Genomic DNA, 13102 nt, shown 5'->3' with positions numbered 1-13102 from the left:
GACTCTTTTCCCATCAAGGTCTTTCTTGCTCACTCACTCTCTCGTTTACTCATTCGTTCAGGGCCAAGTTAGAGAAGATGCCCTCCATTCCAGAGGAGCCAGAAGTTCCAGACAGTGAGGTGGAACGTTTCACTATGCCCGACTTTGTTAAGCCACTGTACGACCTGGATGTGATTGAGGGCAAAGAGGCCATTTTGAAATGCAAGGTGGCTGGCCTTCCATACCCCACCATCGCCTGGTTCCACAACGGCAAGAAGATCGAGAGCACAGAAGACAGGAAGATGACACAGTGTAAGCCATTGCAGTATTTTAGCACTCTGCATGGAGGCCAGGGTGACAGTGAAGCTCCCAGACTGCAGTCTCAGTGGAAATGAGGGTGTCAGGAGCTGAGAATTACTGAGATATACAGAGCTGTTTATATTCTGGCCCAAGTGTCGTTCCTAATATATTCTAGCTCATTTTCTCTCTGAATCTCTCTCTGTCTCAGTATCACTCTTAACGTCCCTTTTCTCTCTCTCTCTATGTCTGTTTATTTGTCTCTCTCTCCTGCAGTCAGAGACATTCACAGTCTGGTTATTCGCTCTGTATGTCATGCTCACGGTGGCGTCTACAAGAGCGTCATTTCCAACAAGGTGGGCAAGGCCACCTGCTACGCCCATCTTTATGTAACAGGTGAGAAACATCATACCAGCATCACTTCTGCCACAGTACATGGAATAGAAATTGTTTTAATGCTACCCGCAATGAAACACTAGTTATGAGTAACTAATAAGTCTGTGAACCCTTTCAGATTATCTGGATTTCTGTCTGAAACTTGTCTGACATTACATTTTACAGTGTAAATGCCTTAATAACTATTAACCTGTCTTATGGTCATCAGTTGTCATCAGTGGTCAGTTTCTGGTCACATTATTCTGCTTTCTGGATATTTTGGTTGATGGACTGTTCTCAGTCCAGAAGTAACACTGAGGTGCTAAAAAAACTCCAGCACTGCTGTGTCTTATCCACTTGTACCAGCCCAACACACTGCTGTGTCTTTTCCACTTGTACCAGCCCAACACATATTAACATACCACTACCATGTCAGTGTCACTGCAGAGCTGAGAATGATTCAGCACCTAAATAATACCTGCCCAGTAGGAATCCTGTAGGGTCCTGACCATTGATGAACTGGGTAAAAAGGGAGCTAACAAATTGTGCAGAGAATCAGATGGACTACAATCTGTGAGTGTAGAACTACAGTGTGCACCTATAGTGGTAAATGGACATAATTAGATGGCCAGTGTGTGTACATTAAGCAGTTTACAATTTGTAGTATTTCTATGTCTCATATTTAATGAATACTGCATAATTTTGTACGTAAGTTGGTTGTTGGTTGGGTGGGATTGTCAGAACATATTGTTGATCGTGAATGCTCACCAATCGGGCGTGCAGTACTAGAAAAGAAACTGTTTGGGACTCTGCTACCTTGGGTTCATGTTTTCTAGAAGCAAGATTCTGAAACTTTAGGAATCTTTGATGGGAGGGGTTGCCATTGAGCTTGTTGACTGTGTTTTCAGTGATTTTTGAAAGGTTATGCTGGGTGAAAGCTCACCTCTTCTACTTGTTTATCCTAAAACATCCTTCACTGTAAATATTATTTTTTCACATCTCACCATATTTGGTTTCTGCACAAAGTGTACTAGAAACATCCTTTTGGATCCTGGAAGTCTGTTAGATTTTCTGTTTCTCTAATTATCATTTCTCAAAAGACATCCTCAAGCCAAGTCTTTTAATCAGACAGATGATCCTAATCAGTGCTTGATCCTCTCTTCATCCTCTCTCTCCAAATAATAAGACTGTCATTTTGTTCAAAGGATAGAGCATATATCTGTGTATGTGTGTGTGTGCATGTGTGTATGTAAGTGTGTTCCGCTCAGCTTTTTTTTGTCTCCTTTCTCTCGCAGACGTTCTTCCTGATCCTCCAGATGGAGCTCCAGTAATTGAGTCCATCACTGGCAAAACAATCACCCTTAGTTGGAAGAAACCCAAACGGCTGGACCCCTCCATTGGTATACCAACAATTTTTTTCTTAGTATATCAGTATATTACATTATTTTACTGTAGTTCTTCCTTAATCATGGGCATACCAAATTGCCTTGTTTTTGAGAGTATGCAGAAGTACAGTCCTGATTGGATGACAGTCTCTGTAAGTCAGAACGTACAGTAGGAGAAAATGCATTTGCATGCAAAGCTTAGAAATTATGCAGCAATGTTCCAACTAATTTTTGAAATTCAGATAATGTGAGGTTTTTTAAATCTAGGCTAAAATGTATGTTTTTAGTCTGACTTTTAATTAAGGCACAGCTCATGGGTTCATATTCATAAATTGTTCCTTGATTGATTTTATTTCATTAATCTCTTTTATTATTATAAATATTTATAAACTCAGCAAGACCGGTAAACTAAAACCCCGCTGAACACAATGTCTGGTAAAAATATTGACCCAAAATCCACAAAAAATTTAAGTAAATAAAATCCAGCAACAACAGATGCCCCTGCTGTTCTGTGAATAGGAAAAGATGCCATTTTGTCAATCTGAAAAATGGAAAATGAAAATGGAAAAACGAAAGAAAGAACTTTCTCCATTAAGACTTTTCAGCTGCAGTTTTATGTTCTTACGCTCATGTTGTCCTCAGACAAGCTTAGATTTACTGCCGTGTGGTGACTCTCCCTGCTGTAAACTCATAGTGTCCTTGTTTTATATCACCACTCAGACTTTATTGCCTTGGCTGATGTATGAGCTGGAAAATGTATAGGGAGTGGAGCCAAATTATTAAACAACGTGATTAATCAAAGCCTGGAAGTGTTGTTTTAATATACAAACCACCTTTACACTTTATGGTAACAGACCCCAGCACCTTGATGTACGCCGTTCAGCAGCAGGCTCTGGGCTCCATCCAGTGGACCATAATTGCCTCCAGTCTAAAGCAGACCACCTACACTGTAACCTCACTGTCCAAGGGTGTCCGCTATGCCTTCAGGGTCCTGTCCATCACCAGCAAAGCCTTCAGCAAGCCATCTCCCGCCACTGACCCAGTGCAGCTCGTAGACAGAGGTAGACCTGCACACAAAGATGGCCTTGCCTTCTTTTGCAAACTGTCACTTTTCAGTTGATTAAGAAAAAAAAATACCTGCAGATGTTTAAATAACATAAATTACCTTTGGGTATATTTTGCAACACTTCAAGTTCATCAAAGCATCTTCCTTGGTATGAAGGTTTTACCTAAATAATGAGTTTTCATTTTGTCATTATTCCCAAGGAACTACTTTAGACAGTTTTTAACTTCGGTTTTACAGTGAGGAAAATTGTTTTTGTGCCTACAGGTCCGTATCTTCAGGAGGCCCCAGTCATCATCGACAAACCAGATGTAGTATACATGGTGGAGAATCAACCAGTCAGCATCACAGTCACTCTCAACCACGTCAATGCAGCGGTCACCTGGAAAAGGTGAGTGTCCATGCAGTTATTCAAGCAAACCCTGTGGACCCAAATCTACTGTTAGAGATCTACCTCACACAGCAGTTTAGTGGGTTCTCCAAATGCAGCTTTGGCCAGCTGGGATAGAATAATATCCTTTGCTGTTTTCACATTTGTTCATATTGGTCATTCAGAAATTCATCACAGAAAGCTCTTGCAGTGGCTTTGCCTTTAGTCTAGTCATGTGTCAAAGCCTCCAGTATTGTGCAGTAAGCCGTGTCTATACCATGCTTTGCTGCTTTTGTAGGAGAGGAGTGACCCTGTCGAACAGAGCCGGTCTGTTTGAGATGAGCATGCCTGATGATGACCAGCACACACTGAAGTTGTGTAAGGTGAAAAGCAGTGATGTCGGTCCACTCACTTTCACCGCCAGCAACCCGTATGGGACAGACTCCTGTCTCCTCACCCTGGAGATGGCAGGTGAGCATAGCACATCTACTCATGCTCAACAGATTTCACCATGTTACTTGGATTACCTTGATGAGAATGATCTCTGACAGCTTCTGTCTGCTGACAGTTTTTCCTGCTGTGTCCCTCTAGCTGATCTCTTACCTCTTTCTTTCTCTTCTTCTGCTCTGTCTTTCTCTTCTTCTGCTCTGTCTTTCTCTTGATTTCTCTACTTCTGTCTATATTTCTCTCCTTCTTTCTCTTCTTCTACACTCTCTCACTGTCTCACTGTTATCCTATATCCCCCGTGCTCTCTTTATTTTTTTCTTATTTCACTCACCCTTGTTTTTCCACTCTCTCTCCAGCGGCCCCAACATTTGAATCCATTATGGAGGATTTGGATGTGAGTGTTGGTGAGACACCCCGTTTTGCTGTAGTTTGTGAAGGAAAGCCCATTCCAGACATCCTCTGGTACAAGGTGTGTTCATATCCTTGTTTATCTTTACATTCTGAGCTGGCAAATTTGGGTTTATACGACAATTGATGTGTTTTTACAAAGTTTTCTCTGTTATTTTATTAAGGATGACTTGCAGTAATGAGTCGCTCATTTTATAAGAATGATAAAGCATAGTGAGAAAAGCAGGTTATTCTGTGCCATGTCTGTAGTCTTTGTTCTGAGGTGGAAGGTGCTTCGTGGCTGTGTGTTTGCTAGTGTTTCTTTTGGTTGCTATTGGTAGTATATGAGAGTAGTCTCTGCAGATGCAGCTACAGCTTCAGCTCATTTCTATTCTCCATGCGTTCCATGCAGGAGCAGCTTGACTTGCTTTGAGCATTAGAGAGACTTTCCGTTCTTGAAGATCCTGCAGAGCCCCCCCCTCCCTGCTGGGCTTTTTCTATAGCTAATACACACTTACACTCTTGCACTTTCTTTAGTTGTCCTGTTCGCTCTTTCTTTCCATCTCTCCCACTCCTTCAGCTTTTAAAGATCAGGCCATGCCTTCCCTCCCTGCTGTGCTCTTGCAAATGCTAACACTCTCTCTCTGTTTCTCACTCGGTTTCTCTTTCTTCCTTTTTCACTCTTGCTCTTGCACTTACTCGAACTCTCTGCCTCACTTGTTGTTTTTCTCTCTGTGCTGCTTTTCCTCTTTCTTTCTCTGCCTTTCTTTCTTTCTCTGTGACAGATATACTCTCCACCCACTTCACCACTCGTGGAGAATCCCCACACTCTCTTAAGCATGCTAATTTATGCTGTTAAATATACCGCTTGATGTTCCAGAATGTGCCTCAAGGCTACTGCTTTATATTTGACCACTGACTGTCCTAATCAACCCAAGCATGCACAAGTGGAACCATGGCAAAGATGGGCAATTAATGCTTTGCTGCAAAACAGTAAACTGGAGCTAACCTTAGAGAACACCCAGAGCATTCTGTTCACCATTTACAGCCGTAAGCAGGGTTAAGTAACAGAGATCATCATGTAAGCACATTTTAGTGTATGCTTTGTTGTTGCCCAGTGGCCTGTGTTGTTGAAGTACTCAGAACAGTCCTGCGAATTGTTGTTGTTGTTGTTTTTCAGAATGATGTCCTCCTGTCTGAAAGCAGCCATTTTACCTTTGTGTATGACGATAATGAGTGCTCTCTGGTAGTGCTGAACACTCAGCCGGATGACTCCGGGGTATACACGTGCACTGCTAAAAACCTGGCCGGCTCGGTTTCCTGCAAGGCTGAGCTCACCGTTCACACTAGTATGAGAATTGCTTCTTTATTACACATTTCAGGCTGGGGGGCACTGCACAGTTTGTTTTTTTACACCTTTAAACTGATGCATAGTTTCAGGCTTTCTCGTTTAAACTCAGCCGCTAATTATCAGGTTCAGGTGTGATAATACAGGGAAAATGCTAAACTGTGCAGTGATGTGGTCCTCCCATATGTGACATATTTGATTGTGGCTTATAATGAAGGAAAGCATGTTATGCTAACACTCACTTACATTTGTTGTATTATTAAGATTAATAACTAAATAACAAGTTTTTGGTTTTTATTCAAATTCCTTTAACACTTTATTGGAAGGCTACCTTCATAGAGACTTCATAGCACATGGATAAGCATTGAACAGCATAGTTTTAATGCAATACATAAGTATTTATGAACAGCTTATGTAAGTATTCGCAAAATGACATAAGGTGTCTTATGAAGTAAATTACATTGTATTGATATAAGGGTCTTAAACAAAAAGTGATGGCTATTTGTTCTTTTTATAATACTGTTGTAAGTGTTATTCCCAGGTAGTAAAACTGATAAGGCCTTATAAAGAACACCATGCATTACTTCTGTATATTTATACTTTAACCATTTCTATTAAGGAGACCTCTGTGGCAGCAGATATAAACAGCTAACTTAGTTCAAGTCTGCCTATCTCCTAAATAGAAGTTGTTTTAATCAGAATAATATAACACAGTTATAGCAAAACTTGTAATAACACTCAGTAGATTTACTTTTGATATTCAGTACATTTCAAAACTAGTAACTTAAACTTTTGTACCAAAGTAGAAGTATAGACAAGAAACTTAAAAATAACATTTTACCAAGGTTAGTTTCATTATGTATAGGAGTTTTATACAGAAATATAAATGTTCTTATAATGGGAAAATATGTATGAGAATGATCACTTTCGTTCAAGCCCATCAGAATCTTCCAAAGAGTTGATATATGTGTTTCTTAACAAGGCCTCTGCCTTATAAGTTCTATTACTTAGGAATGATGCTTCATAACAGTGTTATACATGGAATAAATGGCTGTTACTTCATCCTGTGTCATCTTGTAATTACTGGCATAAGCTGTTCATAAATATCCATGTATTGCTTTATTAATACTGTATTCAATGCTTATGCATGTGTCATGTTGGGAGTCTTCAAATAAAATGTAACCAAAATACCTTTCCCTTAGGTAAAGCCAGTCTGTCAAAGTTGTTGTCTTTAATTATAGATTAGTTATAGAATTTTTTGTTTATTTTTGATACCTTTCTTTAAATTCCATACAAACCTCATTACAGCCCAGAAAAAGATTACTCTATCCAACAAATTAGATAATCAATGGAGAGACAACCAGCTAAATATAGAGCTACGGTTTCAATTTCTTCTTTTATTACAGTTATTTTGTTTTGTTTGTGTGTGTGTGCGCTCATGATTTTGTGTCTGATATGTTTATAGCTAAACGGGAGAAGGATGACCCGATGGAGGATGAGGAGACTATTCTGAGGAGGATGCGAAGGCTCACCGATTACTATGACGTGCACAAGGAGATTGGGAGGTGAGTCATCCGCCTGCAGACACACTTGGACACACACCATTTCCCTCTAACGACTGCACACACCAGTCTGGAGCCACAGAGAATCAACTCCATCTGCACTCACTGATGACAGGTCTGAAACTCTGTGACTGCGGCGAAAGGATGTATATTCCAATCTATACATTTTCAAATATCTTCAGTCCAGTGTGTCACAGAGAAGCTTTGTAATCTGATTGCTTAAACCACCTTCAGAGGTGGTCAGGGATGCATATGACCACATAACATTTGTAGTGTGAACTAAAGCGTCCCGACATGTCCATGACAGCAAAGAGGAGACCACCTTAATCAACTGCATCTCCCTTCTTTATCTCTGTTTAAGTTGCATTAGCAATCCAAACATTTGTAACAGTAACAATCATAAGCGACCACTGGAGACATACTCAAGACACAGTGAAATGCCAGGTGTCTCACTGTTCACTTGTCATCAAATTACTTCACTTATGTTAATACTAGGCCTAAGAATCCTTGGGTAAAACTCAAGTATAATACAACTTAATGTACTTAATATATTGATTATATTGTTATATAATATATTATATTGTTATAGATTTTGTTAAATGGCCTAAAATTTTAAAATTTGTGTCCCTTTTTCTCTTCAGTAAATTTGTGAAAGAATTTTTGAATATGTAGTTTGAGTTCTTGGAATTTGATGTGCTGAAGTTGAATTTCACTTTAAGGAACATACACTACCATCTGTAAGATACTATTAATGTGGCCTCATATCACATTCAGAATCTATAGGCATTATCTCATTACATGATTTGTCAGCCATTTACACCTCATCTTAAATGCTTTAGTCAGCTTGATCCACCCCTCAACACCTTGCCTGTTGCCTCCAGGTTTGGCATGTAAGTAGCTTAGAAGCTGTACAATGCAACAAAACAGCCTACATTACCAGAAAGGGTTATTTGTTGTGGGGAAGCGAGAGGTGATTGCTCCAATGGGTCGAGAGCAGTACGGACTGTTGTTTAGTCGTATCTCTCTTTGCACTCTGTCACTCCCTGTGTGGGGAGCTGTAATTATAATCCTTGATGGCAGATAGTGCTTTCTCCACACACACACACACACATGCCCATGCACACACACAAGACACAAGGCTGCACTCAGACACCTTCTGTTACTGCCAGCGCAGGATACACTCACACCAACGCACATAAATATGTGACTTGAATGTTTGTATTTTTTTAATATTATGAGACTGATAGAGTTGTAGGGCTGTTAAAATAAAATTCAACATTTGCATCTTTATCTAATCAAATGAAAAAACGCACCACAGTATGCTTTTTTGATCATTTTATGGACATTGTTAATGCTTGCAGAACACTGACCAACTGCATGTTTTATCACAAAGAGAGCATAGTTAGTCATGTTTAACTGTATTTAGTGCAGTATGTGTACACGCAATGTCCTTATAATTTGAATAGTCTTTTTAAATATGGTACTGCTGGTGCATTTTGTCTGTTCCATCAAACTATAAAGTAAACTGAATATTGTGATTCAGGTGTTGTGATAATATATTTATTCCATGTTGCCCACCCTTAAAATGCCCAGTTGAATGTTTAAAGCTGCCTCTGCTGTAGCTCCAAGTATGTTTCAGGCCAATTAGTTAGTAACAAACGATGACCACATGAAGGTAAGAACATGCCAATGATGACTGTGAAGAAACAAAACAATATATTTTGACTTCAGTTGAAGTTTTAAATTGTAAGGAGACATTTGTAAGCTATTTAGCAGCTCAGAATAAGACAATGTATTTACATTAGAAACAAAATAACACTAATGGGCAGAAGTACGTTGTTGTCAGAGGCATAGCTAAGGGGTGGTCAGGAGTGGCCAATGCCTTCCTAGAATGAAGCATGGCCACCCTTCTGGCCACCCCGGTTATAGAAAATGAGACAGTCAGCTGTCATCAGTCAGCCATGTATCTTTTAATGCTGTAATAAATTCCCAATAATGTAATAAGACCCAAAAATGTAATAAAATTGTGCACTTGGTCAAAAATGTAAAAAAACCTAATGTAATAACTTGCCTATTAATGTAATACATTGTATTGACCGTTAATGTAATACCATTTTACCAATAATATAATACCTTATTATGTTATTGGGAATTTATCACATTTCACTTTGATCATTTTCAGTTTGATCATTTGTAATACCTTATTACAATATAGGGAAATTTTCAAATGGATAATGTAGTGTTGTTTTCTGATGATGTGATACTTCATTATCAGTTTATAGCTTAAGTTGAGAAAGCCCAATAAATCAGTGTGCATATGTTGGTATTAAAGCTGTGCCATGTCTGATCTGCTCTATCTTCTTAATTTTTTACCTACAGAAATACCAGTGTTGGAATATTCTGTATCATACCAGTATTAAAAGCCTAACACCAGTGCCCTCACTGATTCCTGAGGGAAAAGCTGTGCTCAGATACATTGCAATACTAAAACATGCTGTTAATCTTAAGTTTAAATAATTTTTTTTTTCTGGTAACAGTACACAAGTTTCATACATCTTATATTCTAAATTTTAAAAAGAGTCTAGACTTTACATTTCCAAGCGTGACATTTCACAGTTTCACATTAATAGTGATTTCACTATTAATTATTATAATAACCTTTGCAAAGCTATTCATTTCAATTCTGCACTGGTAGGTGATAAAACAGCTCTATAAGAATAAAGGAATACTCAAATCAGGTTTTATTTATGAACGCTATTTCCAGAAAACATTTAACTGACAGTAGTACAAAGAAAAGATTACCAGTGTTTTCACTGACCAACTTAATTGTATTTTGTAAATATAAACAAATTTAGAATTTGATGCCTGCAGCACACTCAACGTCCCAACTTTTCTAGAAATGGGTTTTGTAAATTGAACTTTTTATTTCAGCACTCCAGCTGACCAGAAACGCTTAACAGACTAAGCACTTAAACTCACTTTGTTAATACTTGATCAGGACTGACCTACATCTGTCTCAGAAAGCATTCCTAATAGCATCACTGCTTCTCATTGAAAGGTAATGGCTTCTGACTGCCTCAGTGTTGTTGTCGCTGGCAGTGTGTACACAAGTTTAGTAATGTCAAGCTTTATGAAACACGGAATTCTCTAACTTTGGTACTTGCTAATAGTACAGTGTCAATATTCTCAAGTTTAATGCACAAACTGTAGAATGTAGACTGAAAATAAACACGGTGTTACATTATCAGGCAAAAGTCATCATCTATTTAAAAAATATTGTCAACTCCTATATATAATAAATTCCCAATAATATGATAAGGTATTAGATTATTGATAAAAATGTTACTACAATAACGATTAAGACATTCTATTACATTATTAGGCAATTTATTTTGTTATTGGGTTTTAGTACATTTTTGACTGAGTTATATGCAAAATTTTGTGACATTTCTGGGATTAGTACATTATTGGGAAATTATTTAAGCAATAGAACACGAGAGGGAGTGTGTTATTCACAATAACACACAACCTCGAGTGTTCTATTGCTTTTATACACCGGTAAAATAAATAAAGTAAGAAATTAATAAACTGGGTCGTGAACGTGGCATTTTATATGTTTTAATGTTCGCAGTTCCTTCCGCCAAATTATAGTTCCTTAACAAGCAGCTTGTTGCTATGAGTAACGAACTCCGCTCACTCGCTGCACAGTCTGCTGTAAGCCTCGCCTATTGAAAAACGGACTGAGCCATAAAACTGCTGCAATATCAAGTTTAGCTCAGTTTTGTCAATTTTTGCTAAATATTAATGTTCTATTGTTCCAGCCAGTCTGTAAAGCATCTTACAGCCCAACTTGTTTGGCGAATGGTATTCGGTTCATTTCTGGCTAATTCCAGGTTGTTAAAGGTGTTCTTCTGTCACAGCTGCTGACTAAAAAGCTTGCTCAGTGGTGATGACAGTTTTAGTGGTAATGACAGAATTTAGTGTAGTCTCATTTTCAGAGTCTGACCAAATCGGCTATAGGTCAAACATAATCTTAAAAGTATCCATTTTCTGTTTGTGTGCAAAGTAAGAAGTAAAAACGTTCAAATGGCTTGAGCGTCTCCTACAGCTGTCAAAGTCGTTGCTTAGCAACGACGTCTCAGCAGAGTGATACAGTGTTTGTGAAAAAACTGTGCTGCGCCATTCGGTTAGAACGTGTCTCAACCGATCAGCTTTTGTGGCCAGACACTTGAGGGGGACACTTTGTGCTGAGCACCTGCTTGTGTATTTAGGAGACGTGATATTGATTTAGAAATCTGGCATTTACTGCAGTTATGTATTGTACTAATTTTCTTTGCCAAATAATGTAATGATTTTTGTTTAAATATATATTTGTTTTTTTGTTCAAATATATATTTAAGTATGTGACAAACAAACAAGAAAAAAACTTATTTTATAATTATTATTATTATAATTTTTGTTATCCCTTCTGACAGCAGTACAGAGTTGTGAATGCCTACAAACTTTTAAACATGAAATTCCAGTGAAGTTTTTATGATCCATTGGTAGATTCTGTTCATTTAATTGAGAATCTTTTGGACTGTGCTGTCTGACTAAGAGTTTTCATAAATCTGGCAAGGCAGCTGGCACATACACACACACACACACACACATTTACAATTACGCCTTAAATGCTTTCTGTAGTGTTTCATCCTGATGCCAAATGTTTGGTTTCAAACTCCATTGAATTATGTCTAATGTGTTTTGGGGGATGGTGTAACAGTTGTTTACAGTCTTGGATTTAACCCTATTAAACCGAGCATCTGACCAGCAAGCAATTCTTAAAATTTGGTGGTTGTCGATTTAGCTTATTTAAATCTGCTGCCACAGGAGTTGTTCATGCATGTCTACACTGACCACAATAAACTGTATCAACATTGGAGTATTCTGTGTGTGACTGAGTTTTCTGTAACTGTATAAAAGATGCACAAGGCTTCCTTTAGTGTTGCATGCAGTGTGATTTTTTTTCCAAGCGAGAGCACATTCACAATTCAGTTCAGATCAGTGAGAGCTTATTATAGACTGGGTTTTGCAGAGTACTGAAAAAATGTGACTGAAGTGCGACATTCCTAGTCATGTGTTTTCTTGTTCAAAAAGGAAATTTGTGACAAAAGGAAAAGAAAAGTAATTAATTTTTGGTGTTTTTAGAACACATTTTATACAACAGCACTGAGAAGTCACATGATTAACAGAAGAGTGGATTAAACAGCACAAGTAGCCACGTTTTCCTCTTAAGTATAAACAAGGACAAATACTTGATACAAAGCACCGCTCTTATGAAGTACCAAAAACTACTGGAGTGCTAATAGCGCCACCTTGTGGATAATTTTCAGATGTCCTGCCTTTATATCATAAACTTGGTGTGTCTAAGTACTCTAAAACAGGGCTGCCCAATGTGTGCCCATTCAGTAAGTTATTATTCGAATAAAAATACATCTGTTCTCTCATTGAATGGATTCGGTTAGGCTAACTTTCTTGCCAGTGAAATCAAATGTGCTTCTGAGTTACCCTAAGCCCACCCCCTCACCCAATAACTTAATAACTTTTTATTTTCCTTTTATATTTGTATTTTAAAGTAGTATATTAACAAAATATTGTTTATTTGCAAAAAACTTTAAGAACTTCTTTAGTTGCATATTGTTTTGTCTTTTGTTTTGTTCTTCTACTACAAACAATGCACTGTAGCCTCCAAGGCAAAGCGTTTTGGGACTCCAGCACATTTCAGTGCTTAATTAGCTATGTGTAGTTAGGCCAAAGTAACAGAGTCTTTTGTTAATTATATATTTGTTTAAATGCCACACCTCACTTGTGAGCAAATGTCTGGCTTAACTGGCTTTACATACAGTAATG

The 13102-nt window shown here is 38.1% G+C and overlaps 1 protein-coding gene across 2 annotated transcripts in view; it reads left to right on the top strand.

Moving 5' to 3' along the window:
* Nucleotides 1–13102, top strand: part of spegb (striated muscle enriched protein kinase b) — a 97860-nt gene that overhangs the window by 65648 nt on the left and 19110 nt on the right. For both annotated transcript variants that reach the window (XM_036570011.1, XM_036570021.1), the window contains 9 exons: nt 62–291; nt 553–672; nt 1947–2051; nt 2891–3097; nt 3367–3490; nt 3768–3940; nt 4273–4385; nt 5484–5652; nt 7117–7216. In XM_036570011.1, the coding sequence (XP_036425904.1) occupies nt 62–291; nt 553–672; nt 1947–2051; nt 2891–3097; nt 3367–3490; nt 3768–3940; nt 4273–4385; nt 5484–5652; nt 7117–7216 (1341 nt within the window). The remainder of the gene's footprint in view (nt 1–61; nt 292–552; nt 673–1946; nt 2052–2890; nt 3098–3366; nt 3491–3767; nt 3941–4272; nt 4386–5483; nt 5653–7116; nt 7217–13102) is intronic.

The sequence above is a fragment of the Colossoma macropomum genome, unplaced genomic scaffold (assembly GCF_904425465.1).
Source record: "Colossoma macropomum unplaced genomic scaffold, Colossoma_macropomum, whole genome shotgun sequence".
NCBI lineage: Eukaryota > Metazoa > Chordata > Actinopteri > Characiformes > Serrasalmidae > Colossoma > Colossoma macropomum.
Note: the sequence above shows the minus strand (reverse complement) of the source record. Positions and strands in the feature narration are given on the sequence as shown.